The following is a 21,899-nucleotide window of genomic DNA, read 5'->3' as shown; positions in this document are numbered from 1 at the left end:
CAATATGGCTGAGTTAAAACAATTCTGTGAAGAAGAGTGGGACAACATTCCTCCACAGCGATGAGAAAGACTCATCACCAGTTATCACAAACGCTTGATTTCAGTTATTGCTGCCAAGGATGGAACAACCAGTTATTAGGTTCAGGGGGGATATTACTGTTTCACACAGGGACAGATAGGTCTGGATTTTTTCCCCCTTAATAAATAAAATCATCATTTAGAAACTGAATTTTCTATTTACTTGGGTTGTCTTTGTTAGATATTAAAATTGGTTTGATGATCCAAAACATTTAAGCAGAGTCATGACGTAACATTTAAAACATTTATAAATGTGCAAATATGCATCATTTTGGTGCCTTCCAGGCTTTTAAAATACACCATACTTTTTTATTTTAGGGGTTAATATTGTGTTCTTTTGGTTTTTGTGTTGCTTCCATGTCAGTGTTGGTAAAGCCGTGTTAGTGAGAGTGTGGCTGTGTGCAACATTAGACCACCTTCAGGGACAGTGGAGCCCCCAGTCTTTGACACAGTTCTTTTCAGGGTCACAGGAAAAAAAAAAACACATTTAGGAACCTCTTAGTTAAATGAATGTCATACTGTAGAAGCATTTCATTTGATAATTAAACTTTATTACCAATTCTGAAATTTATTTCGCCTTAGCTCTTACTTTGCCTGAACCTCAGACAGAAATCCCCAGGAAGCACATTTCAAACATTTGACAGCACAGAAAATGTGCAAAAAGTCAAAAGGTGAAGTAATATAACAAAGTGACTTTACAGTATGTACAGTGGAAGTATTCAGAGCCTAAGGTCCATGAACATCCTGCTAAGTAACAAAACAGACTAATTAAAGCTATTGACAAGCCTGTAACACGAGGAGACAGTTTACACCTCAGCATACGTAGGAAGGCAGCTGTGGAAGATTTTCTGAAATGGAAATCTCATCAACACCAGCCTTAAATAAGTATCATAATACTCCGAGATTTTTGGCCATTTTTGGATTTACACTTGTATGCAGGTCAGAAACCATTCTTCCAATGAGAAAATCCCACCATCTGTGTGATGTCAGCACACATCCATGGCAAAAATGTCCAAGTGTTTAAGACTAATAGAAAGGACGAGCAAAGAAGACACCCAGACATACTGATCTCTTTGGAAACATCAAATACTTTGAAGGCAATCAAGGTTCCATGGCCTTGTTAGTGCACTGTACGCCATTACAGGCTTCAGAAATGTACATTTCAAAGCCAACCAGAGTACATTCAGTATCAGGAGATTTTGGCTTCATGTCCAAGAGAGATCACATTCCTCAGAACTAAAGAACAACTTTCACAGCAGCAGAAATAACAAGAACGTTGCTAAACCAGTTAGTCAGTGGGATCATAACAAAAATTAAAATATGAAGTGTTCTTGACATTCCATAAATACAGTAGCACTATGTCTCAGCTGTGTTTGAGTATTTTACAATGTAACAATCAAACGTCTGAAAGTTTGACTTTAAAAAGTGACAAGATATAAAAACAGAAAAGACAAAATTGATTGTCGTATGATAAAGACCATTAAAAGTGTGTGCAATTAAGGGCTGTACCATGAATACAAACGTGTAATACTGAAGCTGCTTAATAAACATGGATGTAAACCTAAACAGAAACAGGTGATTCTGCTCACAGGTAGGAGACAGAACATCTATTCATCTTAGTACCAGCAGTGCATCCATCTGCTATGACTGTAGCAGCCCAGCGCTTGTTCAGTAGACAAATAAATAGGTGAAATTAAGAAGCCCTGTGGAAACAACATCTGTTGTTGTGGTATTAGCGTCACAGATACAGGGACATGTGAGATGACAGACATGACAACTGTGTGTGACCTCAATCATACCTAGTAGCTGTTTACCTTTTATAAGAAGCAAACTATTCTCCTTAGTACCCAAAACAATTACACTTCATATGAATGATGGAATTACAATACAAAAAGAATAAAAATAGCTTAAATACACCGAGGCACAGTACATATTTCATTTTGATGAGCCTTCAGTGGTAAACAGCGATTGTGATGAAATGAGATTTCAGTAAGGCCTTAACAGATGCTTTTTCTGTGACAGAATACAGGCGAACAGGTTTGGGATTAATGGAATTCAGTAGTTTTCTCCATAAAGAACCACTCATACATAAAACTCATGTCCATGTGTTGATAAGCTAGACAAATAGAGACTGTTCAGTTCAACCCTCAGACTGTAAAAGCTGATGATAAAGAATGTAACAAAAACTCAAAGCGTTTTAAATCAAACCAACATTAACAGATGTTAGAGAATGTAAACAAGAACCAATTATGATTGCACTTCAGAGTCAGTAACAAAATTTCAACCTCAGGTTAGTGACAGCAAAAGCCTTGGAAACTTAAAAATAGAAAACAAATAAATAAATAATGTAACATCAGATACTTATTGAAGGAATGCTTGCTTTTAGAACCTCTCTTCAATTCTGATTAAGAGTTCTAATAAAGATCACTGAAGCTGAAGGCCTTTGCACACCAAGAGCGGCATGAATAAAGGGCACAAAATTGTGATCAAACTGGCTGGAATTTTGGCATTCTCATCAGGAACAACGCAATTTTCCAAAAAAATTTTTGTGTGCACTGTTCTCTAGAAAATGAAATTCAATAAAACAGTCGACACAAATAAGTTCTGTCACTTTATCTCGTGGCTGTTTCTAGCTTTGTGGGGGTCCTATGCAAAATGCTGTTTGGGGGCCCCTAGTTTGCAAAAGTACGTTGGAGAGATTCCTAATCCAGTAGATGACCTATGAACATGCTAATGATGCATGCATGCTTGTCATGCAAGATAACCTTTCATATCAAAATTAAACATCTGAAGTTGAGCCACTCAAGCAAAATAACGATGAAAACAAAAATCCTGTAAAAACAAATATCAAGTGTTTTAAAAATGTTTACTTTAAAAGCAAGAACATAACTGATGTCACTCACATTCAGCATTCTTCCGAGGCTAGCTGAGGGCATATGACAAACTATTGATGTGACTAAAATGAAAAAAAGAGAAAACAGCTCTTTTTTTTTTTTTTTTTCAAACAGGAAATGGATCGGCCAGAAATGAATGACCCAGTCATTCCCATCCTACCTGGTGGCGAACCTCACTCTCTATGTGGCAGTGGAGTTCAACAATTTTGACTTAATTTTGCCTCAAAAACACTGGCAACAGCTTTTCATTGAGGCTTATTTTATTCTGATATCCTTCCTGTATTTTTAGGCTTTTACAGGGATAAAGTGGGAAATCTTAATTCTCCTCAGATGAGGCTGAACGTTCAGCTTTGGGGCCTCCTATTGGCTTGTGGGGCCCTATGCATTTGCACAGTCCGCTTATAGCAAGAAACAGCCCTGGCTTTCTCTGCCTGGTCTGTGCGGCCCAATCAGTGATTTTTTTATTTCTATGTAGGGCTGAAAGATTTGTGAAAATAATCTAATTGCAATTTTTTACCCAATATTGCGATTTGATATCCAATTATTTTTAGACTCCTCATCTTATATATTTTTCAATAAATGCAAGCAATACATTTCTATATTCTAACCTTCACAATATTATATAGAGTATACTTGGGCAAAACAATTTAAAACAAACAGCTAATTGGGATTTTTTTGACTTATATTGCAAATTTGATATCAGTTGCTATATTGAAGGGATGATTTTTTTACATGTCATCTCATTTTAAATAAGCAAAGGGACAAAGGGAGAAGGGACTTTGAATTCATTTCAAGAACTAAATAATAATAATAGGGCGGCCAACATTAATCACACTAATCATGGTTAACTCAGATCCAAAGTTAGTGCATCTTTTTTAAGTTGCAATTAATCACATTCTTTATAGTCCAGTTTACACTTTAAAAACTCAGACAGCTCAAAGGACATACCAAAAGTCATCTGACCTGCAAACTGTTACCTTTTTACTGTTCACATTTCTTTTCAATCCATGAAAAGTTCCTTTTTCCGCGGTTAAGTTCATGTTATAATCTACAGTCTACCTGTAAAAGCAGGTTTGCATTCAAACAGGAAGTAAATTAACCTTCAGCTTGTTTCAGACTGGAAGCGTGACATGCGTTTTGGTTTGCATGTAAACAAGTCATGGCTATCAGACCACACACCTGATATGCATGGCTCAGGCAAGGAGAATTTAGAGAATGTGTGTGATTATGGACCAAAACAGAGAGGAAAATGATAAATGGAGAACCATATTAGCCCTGTAGCACATCTGCACGTATACACTGGTAGAACATGTTCACAGTGTGTTTCTTAATGACCCAGATGAAGACTAGAAGCTTAAATTCACCTGTTTGATGACGCTGTTCTCTAAACTTCTACTATTAGTGAAGCTTTCTGTTTCCACACCGATACAATATGTCACAGGAAATATAAACACACTGTGAGTGCACTTCTGGTTTGTGCTTTTCAAAGTAAAAGCCAGCCCGATTTAGCATTCTTTGGAGAAACTCCCTCCATTTGTCCAGAATGCTTTTATTCTGAATACTTCCTGACGCTTCCTCTAAACCCTGAATTAAGTTTACTGAGGTCAAGCTTCTGAAAAATGACAGGGCTCTGACAGCATGAAGATGAAGCAAGCGGCAAACTCAGCCTCAGTGTGAAAGCCGGAGTGAGTCGGTCAGCAGAGAATAAGGGCTCATACTGGTTATAGTAGGGGTTCCAAAAGTGTGGGTCGGGACCGTGGGGGGTCATGAGACACAGAGTGGGGTCACAAGATTCCAAGTATTTTAAAATGATTTCAAATTTTATAGTTTGTGCATTTATGTAGAAATACAGTGCTTAACAAATTTATTAGACCACCACCCAAAGTAAGGTTTACGCCACAGCTGCCCTAAATTAACAGCATTGGTAATTACCAAAATCATTTTTTATGTTTCTGCAATGGTTAATACACCAATATGTAGAAACTCTTTAACCCAAATTATATTTTTAATGCTAAAATATAATAATTATTATAATAATTATTATCCATGAATTTTCAAATTTACTGATTTGATCTGGCCAGAAATGAAACTTTGGGGGAAAACAGTAAACTATGGTCCAAAAATAAAAGTCACAATTTTGCTCCATAGATTTACGTTGCTGGTCTGAAAGCTTGCATGACTGAATACAGGTTAAAACAAAAACATGCTTTTTAATGGCATATAAAAACATGTCTGATGTGCAAAGGCCTTAATATTTACAAATGTGGAGTTTATTCACATCTGTAGCTTCTTTGACATTTATTTTTAGTCACAAGTTAAGTATCGAATCATTAAAACAGCTTCATCTAATTAACTGCTTGACTATTTATCAACTAACACAACTAAAGTGTGTAAATTTGGTTTTATTTGAACCTGAAGAACTTCTGAACAGATGGCAGAAGCCGTTTTTCTGTCACAGGTTAAACAATTTAGCTAAGCCTAAAGTTGGCACAAATATGCTCAAAATGAGAAGTGACTTCTCTAATCCTGTCTTAGTACCTAAAATGACACCCAATGTTTTTCCTAGAATAATTATTAAAAAGAAATACTGTAGTGAATTTCCTGCAAAGCAAAGAGCCCAAAAATCACATCAACTAAAATAATTAAAACCATGAAAAAGTACCTAAAATTCAAATATATTAAATGTAAATCATCCTAAAGGAAAAAATTAACAAAATTTGGCTTGATTGATTGGAGATTTTTCCAGCTTTTTAAACACATGACAAAGACACATGAACCTCCACCACAGCTTCACTCTGCATCCTTTCTTTTTACTTTTTGTGTGCCAGTTTACCAGCCTTCTTTTTTGGCTCATAGGGTGTTCGTAGAATACTTGGTGTCTCCTCCATGACACGCACGAGTAAGTTATCGATGTAGTCTTCCAGCTCCCTGATGTGAGCGTCTTTCTTTTTAACCACCTCCCTCTGCTTGATGAGTTCCTGGACAACTTCCTCAAAGGTCAGGTTACTATAGGCAGCTACACTTTCCTGGGTCACCTCCTGAAACACAAAACACATGCTGTGGTCACATTACCAGGATGAACATCCACAATCACACAGTTCTGCAAGGATATTTTCCTTACAAAAGTAGAATAAAGTGGTTGAAATATGACCAAAGCATCTGTTAACAGACGAACCAGTGAAGTAACCTTAAGGTTCACTCACAACACAACAGAAAAAACACACTAATTAGTAATGTTGGCCTGATGTGACATAAACTGCCACACGCTTATCTCCTGCTAATAAAGGCTAATTGAGAGTTCTTTTGTTGAGACTCTTCAATTTAGCAACAACATATCAGGGAACTCTGCAGCAGATGTTACGTGTAATGGTGAGTTAGTGTTTATAATGAGCCACGAGCAGTTTAGCTGCTCTAGGAGAACCTCACTCTGACACCACATCCTGCAAGAGCTGTTTCCTTTAATTCTGTTTCAACAACAAAGGAGACTTTCTCTTACCAGAGAGTGTTTGCAAAAATGATAAAACAACTTAAAAGGAAGATTTCCCCATAATGGAACCTTTGGTTTAAGGGAAAATGCAGCACTACTTACAGTATTTCTGCAATCAGACATAAAAGTTAATAAATACTTAAAAAAAAAAAAAAAGATGCAGCCAAGTCCAGGTTTCCTATTTGTGGACATTGTAATTGCCCAAAGCAGTGTGGTACAGTATGTGCAGATCATATTGCATGGCTAGAGAGGAGGTGTAATCGTTTTTAATGAGAGACCACTTTATCGCTTCGGTGCTGGGCATCCTCCCCTGAACGGATAGAGCAGCAAAGCCTTTCCCCTGTTTAAAATACCACACTTATCAGCTTCCACTCACATGCACCATTCAAGCCACTACTGATGGGAAAGACAATGCACAAAGACATGGAGCGTGACTGCTTACCAGGTATCTTATCGCTTCTAACGGCATAAAGGCTACTGTGGGGCGACACGGGCAAAAATGAAATTCACCAAGAATAAACCTCTAAAGCAGTGATACTCAACGTGTGGCTCATTTGTGATGATTTGTGGCTCTTTTATGTCTCCATTTGAAATATTATTCCCCCAGAAAACCTTTCAAAGGAAAAATTTTACCTCAGAAATGATCAATTGCAAGTAACATTAATAAGTTTCTTTCCCACTTTCATACAGTAGGCTTTAATTGTCAAACATAATTGACAACCTCTATTTTTTGTATGCATATTTCCATTGCCCTTATTTGCAATTTTTCACTACTTTAATTCCATTTTTACTGCTTTAAGCCCATTTTTGACTCTTTTATCCAGCTTTTTGCATTTTTGCCCCCTTTTTTGCCTTTTTTTTTGCCACATTTTGCCCATTTAAAGTGCCCTTAGCAATTACATGCCAGTAATTTACCATTTTGCCACAATTTGATGCTATTTGCCCATTTTTCGCACCTTTTATGTGAGTTTTTGCCCACTTCAGTCACTTTTCACTCATTTTTCTTCATGTTTTGCCACTTTTGGACCATTTTGCCACCTGTAAATCGTTTGGGTTTTTTTGCCGCTTTTCTCCCGGTGTTTGCTGGTTCAAGTCAATTTTTGCCACTTCTTTTTGTGACTTTTCTCCCGTTTTTGACACTTTTATCCTGCTTTTTGCATTTTTTGCCCCTTTTTGCCACTTCTCGCCCATTTCAGCTGTCTTTTGCAATTAAATGCCACTAATTTCCCATTTTGCCACTTTAAGCCCATTTTTGTCACTTCTTTTGTCACTTTTCTCCCATTTTTGACACTTTTATCCTGTTTTTTGCATTTTTTTGCCCTTTTTTGCCCATTTGAGCTGCCTTCTGCCATTAGATGACACTTTTTACCCATTTTCACACCTTTTTTCTAATTTTTGCCCATTTTAGTCACTTTTCACTCATTTTTTGCTTTGTTTTTGTTACTCACTCACTATTTGGTCACTTCCCACCCATTTTTGCCACTTTTCCCCCAGTGTTTGCTGCTATTTAACCATTTTTGCCACCTTTAACTTATTTTAATTGCCACTTTTCACCACTTAGATTGTGGCTTTTGCAAATGTATTTTTCAACAAGTTAGCTCCTTGGTTGAGCAGGGTTGAGTAACACTGGTCTAATATATGGGAGGGTTTGAGGAACAATGTGATGTAACCTGTGCCTTTATAAACACAACAGGGTGACGTGGTTTCGCATAGGAGCATGTGTGCATGAACAGCCTGCTCTACCGCTCACATATGCACACACAGACATACCATAATAATCAGGAGCTCTGCTGTGTGCTGACAAAGGCCTGATAATGACCATGAATTGGCAAACTAATGATGACCATTTTTCTGCGATCACTAGTGAGAGAAGATAAGGTGCACACTTGGCATTCTCCAGTTGTGTCATTATAGTTTCTAATGAGCTGAGCTTTGAGAATCTAAAAGCTCAGTCCTTTGAAATCTCCCACAGACCTCCCTCCTCCGTGTGTGTGTGTGTGTGCGCTAATTAGGGCGTGGAAGAAGGCAACGGGAACTGCAGCATACAAGGGGGCAAATGTGGATACCAAAGCCCTCATCACCCACTGAAAAAGGTGAGGAAAGCAATTATCAGCATTCTCTTTCTCTTTTTGGTGTCACTTCAGCTATAATGCATCCACAGATCCTCTATGAAAAGCAATTCTGCTGTGTAATATTCAGCAAATTTTAGCTTTTGTCAATAGAGGAGAACAGAACTCCTACAAAGCAAAGTACAAAGGTTAAATGTCATGCTCAGATACTGTTTTTATCTTTAAGAACACCATTTCCTATCGTAAACATTGCATTCAGGTTGTGAATCAGTGAGAAGCAGCACCAGGACTGACCTTTCAGACCGAACTTTCACACTACTTCAAATTAAAGTCAGCTTAGGCATGGAGACTGATGTGTCCAATTAGAGGAATAACACATCTGAATATTCAGAGCACTCACAGATCACCAGCTACTTTGTCAAATTAAACAGAGAATACCCAATTAAAATATGCATGAATGACACAAGACAGGAAGTATTAACAAGTGTAAAAGCCCCCCCCCACACACACACACACACACACACACACACACACACTAGCACACCTCCTTTACAATCACTGTCCAGTCAAACTGACAAACTCTGACAAATCACTGCTTTAGAAGGGTTGTGAGGGCACTTACATTTTTCTTTCCATTGACGTCCTTCTTCTGGCCAAACGTCACGTTTTCATTTCTTGACTTTTTATTACTGTAAGCAAATCAAAGACAGAGATAATATTCAAATTAAGGCATTGTAGATAATATTTTAGGCATCATTTTTACCACTCCAGCAATGCAACACAATAGAATAGAAAACACAGTGTAAAGTCTGTCCCCTAACACACGATCACCACTGTACTACACACCAGAGCAAAACACGCCCTTTCTAGTTAAGCACACAATGTCTTTATGGTTCTGTTGTGTGCCAGAAGCCCCACTCCACCGTGTTGGTCTCAGGTCTATTTCCAACCCATATATGAGCCCAGACACTGGAACACACAGAGCATCCGTCATTTTTAAAACACCATGTACAGCAGGAATGGGCAGTAATGTGGTGATACGGCGGTGTTAAATATCAATCAATCAATCAATCTTTATTTGTATAGCACTTTTCATACAATGCAATGTAGCACAAAGTGCTTTACACACAACAGAAAATTAAAATAAAAATACATACATACCTGTCCCTCTCCTCACCCACAACCCCCACCCCACCACCACCCCACCCTGTACCCCTAACCTCTTCCCCACTCTGTAGTCCATACATTGGATAATGTGTCATATATAACGGATTCCTTACACACAGGAACGTGCGCAATAAGGAAACGCTATCTTAAAATTCAGGATGAGGAAACACTGGAGGTTAGGGTAAAATCTTAAAGTGACGGTATATGAAATAAAAACAGAATGAGAGGATACTAAAATAAGAATAAAAACAAAATATAGCTCAATAAAACTGTATAAAATAAGTATAAAACACAAAAGAGAACTTGGTAAAGTTATGATGAGAGGATAAACTACTAAAAGGCAGTCCTAAAAAATTAAAATACAGTGAGATAAAACCTAAAAGACAGACAAAATTAGGATGATAAACTAAACTTTAGTTAAAAGCCAGACTATAAAGGTAGGTCTTGGGTTTGCTGTTAAAAACATTATTACGTGAGGCTCTCAGGTTTTTAGATAGGCTGTTCCACAGACGGGTGCCATAGTAGCAAAAAGACGCCTTACAATTAGTTTTAGTTCTAACTTAAGGTACTGTTAACAGAGAACTTCCTGACGACCTGAGGGCTTTGCTGGGCTCATAGGGTAAAAGCAAATCTGATAAATAAGAAGGGCAAGGCCATTAAGAGTTCTAAAAACCAATAAAAGAACCTTAAAATCTATTCTAAAAGAGACAGGTAGCCAATGCAGAGACCTTAAAACTGGTGTAATGTGATCTCTCTTTCTGGTCCTTGTCAGCAAAAATAGTCTTGGCATTGGTTTAAATACAGTCATGAAGAGCACCACTGCCTGAGTGTGAGGATGTTTATAAAACTTTAGACAGAACTTGTGTTGATGATAGATGGCTATTTAGGCCAATGACAAAAGCTTACATACGAACCTGTGCCGATATAATCATGCACCATGGCCAGGCACCGGATCATCTCAAACTGTTGAATGTGTACCGCTGGTTGTGAGCCAAGCAATGTGAGTCTGAAAACAGCTTTTTCAACATTGTATATACATTACCTCAATCATATTTATCATACAAACACTGGACTGATCTGCAGAGAGAGAGAAGAAAACGCTCAAAGTGAGGCCCCCCACGATGTTGAGGCCATACGGGCTATGCGTAGTTTGCGTCTTGGCAGGGGCGGGCCTGCTGGTACCGCTTTCAGCCATGAAGAAAAATCTTGGTTGGACAGACAATTTTCCTTGAATTTACACATTCCCATGTTGTCCAAAGTTGCTACATGAACCACGTGCATCTGCTCTAAGAGTCGCGGCTGCAACCACATCACTGTTTTGTTGGTTCCGCTATCGTGATTGCGCGATGTTACCACGAGAGTCATTCGGTAAAACATTTTTAAAAATAAATGTTACCATTTATTTTGAGATTTGAGACTTTTTACAACCATAAACTCTTACTTTTTGTGTGTTAACATTTTTTAAGACTTTTGAAAGATTGATTTAAGACATTTTAATGCCAATTAAGGCCTTATTTTTAGATTCATGAATTCAATGCCTTTTAAAACTTTTTAAGGATCTGGGGTAACCCTGTTAAATGACCACTGAGCCACAGTGTGACAAAGGAAGCAGTAATGATGATGAACTAGTACTTTCAAAAACAAATGGTCAACTGTATGATGTACCTCTGCAGAGATTCTCAATCCTATAGCTCAGAGGGCTTCGTTATCAACCTGGGCACTAATGACACTCAGACGAACCAGAGCGTAACCACAGAGCTTCCCATCCCCTTATGTAACACACAAAAGAGATGGAAAACTATTTCTAGAAATGTTTGAACCTCAAAAAATAACAGTAAGAGAGTCAGAAAGCTTTCTACAGCCAACAACGTGCTCAGTTTTTTCCTGTAATAATGCTAACGCCAGATTAATGCTGACTCCGGTATCTTGTTTTTAAGGAATGTAAGAAATAAGTATTCCACAAATATGGAAAAACATTGCAAAATCAAATAATATATTTGAAGTGACTAATAAAGTGAAACTAAAACTATAATCAAAGATTGTTCACTGATGAACGCTATAGATCAAGAGAGAGCACCAGAAAAAAACAAATTAACCTTGCTGGATGAGAGTTTAAATTTTAAATACAAGAGGGACTACCTGGGTTTAAAGTTTGAACTGAACGGGTTGGTTTCTCCTTGTGAGTCTGCACTGAAGGGGTTGGAGGAACGCAGATCTCCAGAGCTGCCCGAACGCCCCCCGTTCGCCCTGCGACCTTCCTTCTTTCCGGTCACGCGTTCCAGTAGGCTGACCTTCTCCTTTTTCTCCTTCCGCTCTGCCCGGTCCCACAGCTGCCCATGCTCTCCCTCAAATGGATTGCGGTTACGTGGGAGCGTGGCATACTTCTGTGGCAGGGTGTCACTGATATCAGTGAAAGGGTCACTGTGTCCCTCGCTATCCTCGTAGCCTGGCACCTCGCTCTGGGAACGTCTGTGAGGACCACTCGAGATAACTAGAAGAGAAACAAAATGCACTTCATTTACTTATGACACAGATGTGCTCACACCACATCAACAAAAATATCTTAACTAAGAGGCTGAAATATGTGATGGTTTAATGTGAGGCATTAGAATATAATCTGAGTTTTTATTTATTCTGTTTTTTATAAACTAGGTTTTACCAACACATTTGGTTGGATCTTTATACTGTTGTTTGTCGTTGTAGAATTGGAGCTACAGTTTTATGACTTAAACGGCCACAGTATTAAAAGAACAGGTTGGTTGGCCTGGACACTGAGGTTCTGTAAATATAAATCTCATTTTGTGTTTAGAGTACAACATTGTGACAATCCACACCTGGTTTATACTTCTACTCCATACTTGTGCTTCTTTATCCATGACTCTCTTCTATACTTTGCCCAAACACTTATGGCAGATCAGCAGAGTGGTTCCAGGAGTAAAATGTCCATTCATTTGCTCCAATGTGGATTTGATTATTAAGCCACTGCAACGCCTGTGATTGGTTGGGCTTTCAGCAACCATGGAAACTGCCACGCCCAGGAACAAAAACGATTGGCAGTTGATGAGGACCAATGATGCCACCATCGTTTGATTAAGGATGACCAGGGGGGTGTAACGGGTCATTGATGAAAATAGAAAAAGTCCCAGATTTGTAATTCTAGATGTCCCTCATTTATTCAACCGTGCACACTGGGTCCATTATGTTCTATTTGTATGTACTGCAAAAAAAATTATAGAAAGTGGCAAACTGTTTCATTCTGTGATGAAAATAAGCAGTGAGGACGAGCCTGTGGCTCTGTCACTCCTTCAAAATCACTCTGAATCCATCCATCCTGACAGAGCGCTTCATACGGCACCAGCTGTGCCAAGTTAGAGAGATGGAGAGCAACTTTTAAGACGCACTCACACTCGGCAGTCCACACCGTGATTTAATCCAGTGTCTGTTAGGTGACTGAGCGAACAAACGCATCCCTTTATCTAGTATATTTCCATCGTTGATATCCACATGATAAACGGGAAAATCATGGTGTTTAAAGTATGGATTGGGTACAAGAGAGGGAGTGGGGGCGAACAAGCAGGAAACAGCGGGCGTTGATCTGAATCATCAATCACCACACTGCTTCCTCAGATTAGGAGTTTTGCCATGGTAAAGCTTGAACTTCATGTCACAAATATTGCAGCGTAACCTGCATCGTATTTTAAAAGTGGAGCGCTACCTTCGACCGCTTCCTATCAGCCATGCTTGTTTTGTTGATTCAATTCGCTGCTACCAACGTCGCTACTCGTGCAATGCTGCGTTCACATCTGGCATGGAAAATTGACTACTTTTCCACTCTCTTACAGTCACAAGGATGCGTTTAGGTACCAAAACATGGTACCGTTTGATTTTACGTGAAACTGATCCCAAAACACATTATCTTTGAGTTGGAGGAGATAATTACTGAGCAGTTGCTGATTTTACTACAGATATCAGAATTATGTGCCAGCTGAATCAGGAAAAGCAGAGGACAGGGAAATTTTGCTGCTCATCTGGCCACTGACAGAAACATGAATGAGGAAATGCATATCTGATATTTTCAAAAGTACACAGGTACATTTGACTGGTTGTATTACCATCTGTAGCCATTTATATCACTCTAGAGTAAATAAAACTTGTATCTATACCTGTAGCTGTTACCTGGAGGCTGGCAGTCAACCAGTGCTGCTCAGCGGACTAATCACTGGATTTGCAGTCTGCCTCATTGGGGCGTGTGGTTACATTTCTGAGGAGGCGTTGGCTATGTGCATATTCTCTGCACAGGGTTCATGGCTGTGCAGAGCTACAGCAAAGGTTGTGTGTAGACTGCATGTGTAGATCTGATTAGGGCTGGGTTCAAAAAAATCGATTTTCCAATTCAGATCGATTTTTTGTTTGAATTTTCGATATCGATTCATTTTTTTCAAAGATGGATCTTTTATTACTGACTGTTTAGTCTGTGTTGCACTTTATTATGTTGACTGATCAAATTTGTTAGTCAATGAAAAGTATTTTCAGAAAACAACTTTGGGGTCAGCTTTTAGTGTGAACTGTAATATTTTAAATATTGTGCCTAGTGAGAAGGTTTCTTATTAATAATTCTACAGAAAGTATAATTTCTGCCATTAGTTCTCTAAGACCCCCTTGCATATTCAAGCAAAACAGGTACTGTATCTGAAATATCCCTCAATGAATCGATATTGAATTGAACTGAATCAAATCGGAAATCAAATTGAATCGGGACCTTGTGAATCGAAATCAAATCGATTCAGGAAATCATTGGCAATACCCGGCCCTAGATCTGATGTATGATGAACAAATCAAGTTTAAGACACAAGCCCCTTGCTTGAACCCTGACCTCTATTATAGATCATGAAAATGAAGTGGCAGCAAAGATTCACTGATCACAATGGTGAATGTAAGTGGGGTTACTCTCAGGTCAGACACACAGCAAACAAAAGTTTGTCCTCACCAGTCTCTTCAATGGAGTTCATGGAGTCCAGTTTTGGCCGAAAGTGGGTCCCAATGAGATCCGACATGGAATGGGCTGCAGAGAGTTTATGGGTCCCAGCCAGCAGGGGCCTTTTGACCTTGGCTTCAGGCTGAGGCTGTGGTTCAAACGACTGCCGGTTAGGCTCAGAGTCACACACGGCAGAGCGAGGCAGTATGGCTGAAGATGTGTCGCTAAAGCCACTGTCGTGTTTGCGACCCTTCATTTTTTCCTTTAGTTTGGAGAAAGGGGAGCGGGGCTTCTCCTTCATGGAGAGGTCAAACATACTGGCTGTCATGTTGTTCCTCATGAACTGGATGCTGACCTGGATTCGGCCTCGCTCTTTCCTTTTCTTCCCAGGTTTGGACTCCAAGGAATACCAACTGAAACAGGATTGAAGAGAAAAGAGACAGTTACAGAAAGATTTTTATGAATCCATTACATGTTCAACACCATTCATGAGACAGGTATAAAATGACAGCATGTAGTGACAGTCCTGACACTACAGTCATGTTTATAGCTGACACCAGAATGCATCCTGGGTGATCGGATCACAAAGGCCCTCAGTACAGGTGTAAACGCACTCCTCAGGAAGGACAAATGTGATCACTCAGGCATACAGAGGTGGTCAGTCCCTATTAGTGTGACAGTGAGTTTGCAGATGTGTCGTGAGTAGGGCTGTGCAATTAACTGAAAATTAGGTGCAATATTTCTTTGACCTGAAATTTGTGTCAAAATACCAGTTTTATTTTTTTTTATTAATTTTGCAGCAGAGATGTTATGCATGAAATATCATGCAATCATTCAGGTACCATTTTTTTTAGAATTGTCCTACCTTCTTCATTTTTTTACTTTTTTCTTATTAAATATGAGAAAAAACCCTTCAATGCAAAGATTCATATCCAGTTTGCAATACGAGTCAAAATCATCAGAATTAGACACTTTAAAAGAACTGCTCAGCATTTGTTTAGGAAATAAAAAAGTTATGGAATAATCTTTTATCAAATCATAATTGCAAAATTGAGGACAAATATCGCAATTACATTATTTTCCAAAATCGTTCAGGTCTAGTCGTGAGCAACATTGAGGGCCGTCCTCACTCCCAAATTTTACGGCAGTAATTATTTGGACTAATTATGTGGACTAACAACCCGCTCTCCCCTATTTTTTGACTCATTTGGTATTATTCAGCTGTCTTCTCATTGGAGTTAGTTGTGCATAAAAATATGTATCTGTATGGTCCCTATTTACAACCCCAATACCAAAAAAGTTGGGGTGATGTGTAAAATGTAAATAAAAACCTCATAAACAAATATTCATTTACAATAGAACATTATCAACAAATCAGATGTTGAAACTAAAAATAGGGACAGGGCAACAAAAGGCTAGAAAAGTAAGTGGAACTAATTAAGAACAACTCGAGGGTCATTTTGCAACTAATGAGGTTAGCTGGCAGCAGGTGGGTAATGTGAGTGGGCATAAAAAGAGCATTTCAGAGAGGCAGAGTCTCTCAGAAGTAAAGGGCAGAGGTTCAATCTGAGAAAAAATGTGTTTGAGAAATGTTCTTCAATGTAAAATTGAAAGACATCAAATATCCCATCATCTACAGTATATGTCATCAAATGATTCAGAGAATCTAGAGAAATCTCTGCTCAAGGAAGGAGGCCGAAGGTCAGTACTGGATGATTGTGAGTATTTCAGGGCTGTTAGCATTAATGCAGGATTAATTAAATCCATAATTAGTGCATTATTTTTATTGTGTTTATCTGCATGCTTAGTTGTTCATGGTAAATCCACTGGAGTGTCCCTGCAGTTACAGTGATGTAAAATAATCCACCACTGTTCTTAATGTCTCATTTTATTTCTATAACTCACAGAAAGCTCAGCGGACAGGTCAGAGGTCATCCACATCTTGCGATATCAAACTGGTCATGTATGGGTTTGTGAATAAAAGCTTGAAAGATGAGGTGCCAATGACACATCAAGTGTTAATGACGTACCGACAGCCTGACCAATCAGTTAGTAGGTAAAGTTTATTTGGCACCTTTTCAAGAGCAGATATGCTTCACGATCTAACAGCAAGTTTGCAACGGGCAATAAAGCCCAGGTACACAAGAGCAGACATGGACTGTTTCTCAAAGCCAAGGAAGGATCCTCAAACGGTCGTTTTTGAAGGACACTACGGCATCAGAGGACTGTTCCAATGTTGAGGATCCTCGAAATTTTTCCAAGGACTGAGACCTTCAGAGAATTTCCAAGGATGCACATGTATATCCTCTGCTCATAGGAATTACCCACAGTCCGATGCGCATTGTTTTCCTTCTCTTAAAAAATAAATAAATAGTGTAATATCAGGAGAAAGCCAGGTTGTAGAGTGCTCAATACACTTTTAAATGTCCTGTTTCCACCATAAATATGTTGTCATCATTATTTCATATCATTAAAGTAAAGCTAGACGGGTAAAAGTAGCGCCATATAATATGATTATATGATTATACTAAATGATCAATATGATTATATGGTCATATTATTATATATAAGGATTATATAATGATGTGTTAGCTTACTAGCCAGCGCCTGGTAAAACTTGAGAAAATTGTTGTTAGTACCCCTCCCATTTTGATTTCTGCCACCGCCGTGATATGGGCGTGTCCCTTCCTATGACGTTATCACGCACACTCGCCAGTGGCCTCTGGCCTCGCCTCAGAGGGACCTGACTCAGGAGGATCTTTCCCACAAAGGAAGGATGGGGACTGGGTAGACAGGGACAAGTCTAACAGATGGGTCTTCAGCTGCATTTCAAAAATGCAGAAGAAGAAATCTCAAAGTAAAAGCTGATCATTCAGAGTGCATCAGTGTCATCAGTATGATCTTATAGTGTTTGAGTGAGGAGGAAGGCTAAAGATAGTATCTTTTACACATGTTGTATAATATATATTTTGGATTTTAGTGTGTCTGTGTGTGTCTGTGTGTGTTTGTGTATAGCCTGATCCTACAGTTTAGATTTATTAGTTCATATTATTCAAACAGTTCAGGGACATTGTTGTCTCAACATGTTTTCTGTTTTGGAAGAAAAGGATGGAAATGAAAAAATAAAATCTTTGTTTATCAGAACTGACAGATTAATCAATTATTAAAATAACCGTTGGTCTGCAGCCCCAGCTTCTTCCTTCCTCGTGTGCTCTTCCTATTTCCTTGTAGCCGTACACAGAAAGGGCTTCTTTTAGCAGTCATTCACAAGCTTTGCATAAACACAAGAGCTTAAATATTGTTTTTGGCACAGGTGCAAATACAATTGGTCATTTAGAGGATAAACACTAATCTGGATATTAAGCACAAGGAACAGCCTGCTGCTAAATATTTCAGACTGCTTTTGGGATTCTTTTTGTCTTAACTGTTTTCTGTTTTAACTCTCAGCAAAAAAGAAGTGACATTTGCGCAAATCTGCCTTTTGTTTAGATATCAACTGACGAGCAACAGAAAAACTGAAAAGCCACTTTCAAATGAAACTCAACAGTACAACCCAACATACGAGTTTTATTGGTGTTACTGGGCTGACAACGAAGCCCTTAAATAAGCCACTATCAGAGCAACTATCAGTTCATGTAGTCAAAGATAGTCACTGATGCCATAGTTACTGTGTTGGAGAAGCTGTGGACTCTTCAGCACTGATTAAGACTCCTAATGTGTACTTTATGCTACTACTGGTTGCAGTTTTGTTCAGAATAGTTTACAATAAGACTTAGCAACAGCTGGTCACTCATGAGGCTGTAGAGAGGACCTGCTCAGAGGACTTTTAACCTTTTCACCTGCTGATTCAGATATGGTTACGTCTTTCAAATGTCAATACCAAAAAGAAAGAAACAGAATCACGGCACTGTTAATAAACACCTGCTGTTTAGATCAAATAGACTAGGGATGCATGATAAATATCAGTACCAATCAATCATCAGCCAATACTGCAAATATTTAATTTAATTTTGTTATGCAATTCAGTGTTAATTTCGTCGACTAAACTATGACTAAAAATGTTTGTCGACAGCCTTTTTAATGACAAAAACTACACTAAGACTTAAGGCTGGCCAATTAATCAAAAATTAGATTAAATCACAATATGGCGTGAAGCAATTTTCAAATCACAGAAGGAGAAATATTTCTTTCACCTTAAATTTTTGTCAGATTGAAACTTCTTTTTGCAGCAGAGATGCTATGCAAGACATGATGCAATCATTCAAGTGCCATTTTAAAAAGAGTAGTCTATTAAAAAAAAAACACTACCTTCACTGTTGTACTTTTCTTATGAGAATGACAAAAACTCTTCAATGCAACAATTATATCCAATTTGCAATACAAGTCCAAGTCATGATAACCAGATATTTTCAAAGAACATTCAGTCCTTGATTAGGAATAAAAGAGGGTTGTGGGAATACTTGCATATCAAATCGCAATTGCAATTTTGGAGAAGAAAATTGCAGTCAGATTGTTTTCCACAATCGTTCAGCCCTGCTAAGACAAAAATAGATCTGTGATGACTGAAACTGACAAAAGCTAAGTTTAATTTAATTAATTGATCAAGGTGACTGAAACTAGACTAAAACCTAATGTAGTTTTGGTCGCACATTCAGAATCTGTTATATTTCTCTACTGTGGGTAAATCTGTATAAAAACAATACATCTGTATCTATTCTGCCTCTCAGCTGTAGAAAGCAAGAACCCAAGGTTTGGCAGAGTGTACAGAACACACTACCATGATTTGGAACCAGATTTAGGTAAGAGAATAAATGTTGGACTAAAAGTAAAGACTAAAATGTGAGGACTTTTATGGACTAAAATTAAAAGGTTAGAAATGACTAAAATGTGACTAAAACCAAAATGCATTTCATTTTAAGAGCTGCCAAAATCAAAACTGATTCCAGTAATAAGAAATTAAGTGATAAAATCCACCAATAATGAAGGTGATCATTCACTTCTTCATGAGATGACCCATTCCTAAACAGGAGGAGGCGTGGAGGTTCGTTAAATGCCGTGAAGCTCAGAGAAGAAGAAGCGACAACACACATCAACAGGGAAAGTCGTACCATGGTGTTACCACTGTGGGTTATTTTAGGTGTTTCAGAGCAGTGGTTCCTAACCTTTTCAGTGACCCCCAAAATAAAGATGCCAGAGACCGGGGACCCCCACTGTACCTTAAGGTGGCTGAACAGCCATGTACATTCAAGAATAGTCATGTGGAGACAAGGCCGTCCCAAAAGGGGGATAAATGGGAGAGCTTTCTGGCACCAAGCCAAACTGGGGCACTATGGAGGTCAGTTAAACCATGGTCCATTGTAAAGTTAAGCTGTGATATCCATATCTTATATTTAACCTGAATAATAACCACTCTTATCCAAGAAACAAATATATTTATTTATTTATCTATTATTTATTTGTGTAGAAAAAAAGCCTTCTTAAAAATGTAAAACCTTTTGGTAAAAAAAAAAAAAAAAGGATGAAAATGGTTTAAAAATGGGTAAAATTGGTTAATAATGGCAACAAAATAGTGAAAAAGATGGGGAAGTTGGATTTTAAAGTAGCATAATTGGGTTCGAAGTGGCAAAAACTAGATACAAAAGGCAAAAATGGGTGGCAGTAGCAAAAATGGACATAAATAGTGGTATAGGGGAGTTAAAATCTGGCTGAAATGGTTTTAAACTGGCCAAAACGGGTGGAAATTTTGTGAAATGGGATGGAAAATTGATATAAACTGGCAAAAAAAGGTTAAAATTGGAAAAATTGGATGTAAAGAAAATATTCATGGTTTTTTTTAGGGCATCTGGAGACCCCCTCTCAGTGTCTTGCGACCCCAAAGGGGGTCCTGACCCCAAGGTTAAGAGCCACTGTGTTAGAGGAGAACACACTTGTGTTTGTAAAACTTGCTCCGCAAAAATCCCACAACAGATCTTCGAAGTCACGTAAGTCATCACCCTAAAAATGGACTATTAAAAGAAAAAGGCGCGGCAGTAGCCAGCAGCAGTAGCCGGCTTTGACCGTTTCTGTAAACCTATTTACCAGAAAGATTCTGTACAGTCCTGCAGAGATTCAAACCATTCAAAAACCTATTCTGTATTTTTCAAAAACAATGCTTTGAGAATTCTTGAACTGAGTTGACATCAAATCAACTCACATGTACAACAATGTGTTTGATTCCATGTACCAATGTTCATCATAGATTTAAATTGAGCATGAAAATAGCAATCAGCTAAATCCAAAAAAAAAACTGTTAGCATTGGCTATTAGACAGCTGAAGCTGTTGAATAGTATTTTTGAACCATCAGGAGCCGAGTCATGGAAGCTCAGTCATGAAAGGCCAGGCCAAGTCTGATTCCCAGGCTGCACTCCATGCTCAGTCTGATCAGCAGCCACAGCATGCCACAGCCATGGGGCCAGGGCTACACCTCACGTGTGTTTCAAGGCCAAGATAAACCTCCCTGTGCCTGGAACTACAATCCTCCCATTTGGGCCTGGACCGCTGGGAAACTCCTCACAATCAACAAACACAGGTGTGAGATAATTATAAGCTGCCTACTCAGATATCAAGGCAGGCTTTTCTCTCCAATATGTCAGTTCAAAAACATTGCGAACAGGCAGCAGCGTACACAGACCTACTGTGGAGTGTGGAGAAACTATCGAGGGTTCAAGCATCACTGTCAAGTGTTCCTGTGGAATTAAGCCAACAAGCATTGTGAGCGAACACATAACAGAACCTCTGCCGAAAAAGTCTCAAGGTGCATCACCAGAGCACCTCTTAAACAGAACCACAAAGACGCACCAGTCCCCCATTCTGGATTTTCTGCCCCTCCTTTGAAAAAAATCCATGTAAAGGCAAGACATGTTTTACCAGCTCCACCAGTTTAATTAGTCTAACTGCTCCTTACTGTTACAGGGAAGAAGCTAAAAATAATCCAGAAACAAAGCAGGCCTTTTCACCGCCAAGCCTGAAAAAAGACGGACGAGTTGAACCAATCTGTGGTCAGTGACTGGGCATGCATCAGCAACCATCTGTATCTCTTTAAAACCACAGTATGATCAACCAGATGGCATTTTAAACATGTAATGCAGCAGAGTTCAGTCATAAACTGGAATTAAAACAGAATAATAACATTTCACTGTGTATTCTTTAAAGGCATTAACACATGTAGAACAATGACTATTTTAGCTGC

At 38.6% G+C, this 21,899-nt stretch overlaps 1 protein-coding gene across 1 annotated transcript in view; it reads right to left on the bottom strand.

Moving 5' to 3' along the window:
* Nucleotides 1-613: 613 nt before the first annotated feature.
* LOC121510993 (rab11 family-interacting protein 2) overlaps nucleotides 614-21,899 on the bottom strand; it is a 32,227-nt gene continuing 10,941 nt past the window's right edge. Inside the window, exons 3-6 of the mRNA XM_041789449.1 lie at nucleotides 14,683-15,083; nucleotides 11,835-12,186; nucleotides 9,151-9,217; nucleotides 614-6,010 (exon numbers count right to left, since the gene is read on the bottom strand). Coding sequence (XP_041645383.1) covers nucleotides 5,783-6,010; nucleotides 9,151-9,217; nucleotides 11,835-12,186; nucleotides 14,683-15,083 — 1,048 coding nt within the window. The 3' untranslated portion in view covers nucleotides 614-5,782. The remainder of the gene's footprint in view (nucleotides 6,011-9,150; nucleotides 9,218-11,834; nucleotides 12,187-14,682; nucleotides 15,084-21,899) is intronic.

Source organism: Cheilinus undulatus, linkage group 6 (assembly GCF_018320785.1).
Source record: "Cheilinus undulatus linkage group 6, ASM1832078v1, whole genome shotgun sequence".
In the NCBI taxonomy this organism is placed as follows: Eukaryota; Metazoa; Chordata; class Actinopteri; order Labriformes; family Labridae; genus Cheilinus; species Cheilinus undulatus.
Note: the sequence above shows the minus strand (reverse complement) of the source record. Positions and strands in the feature narration are given on the sequence as shown.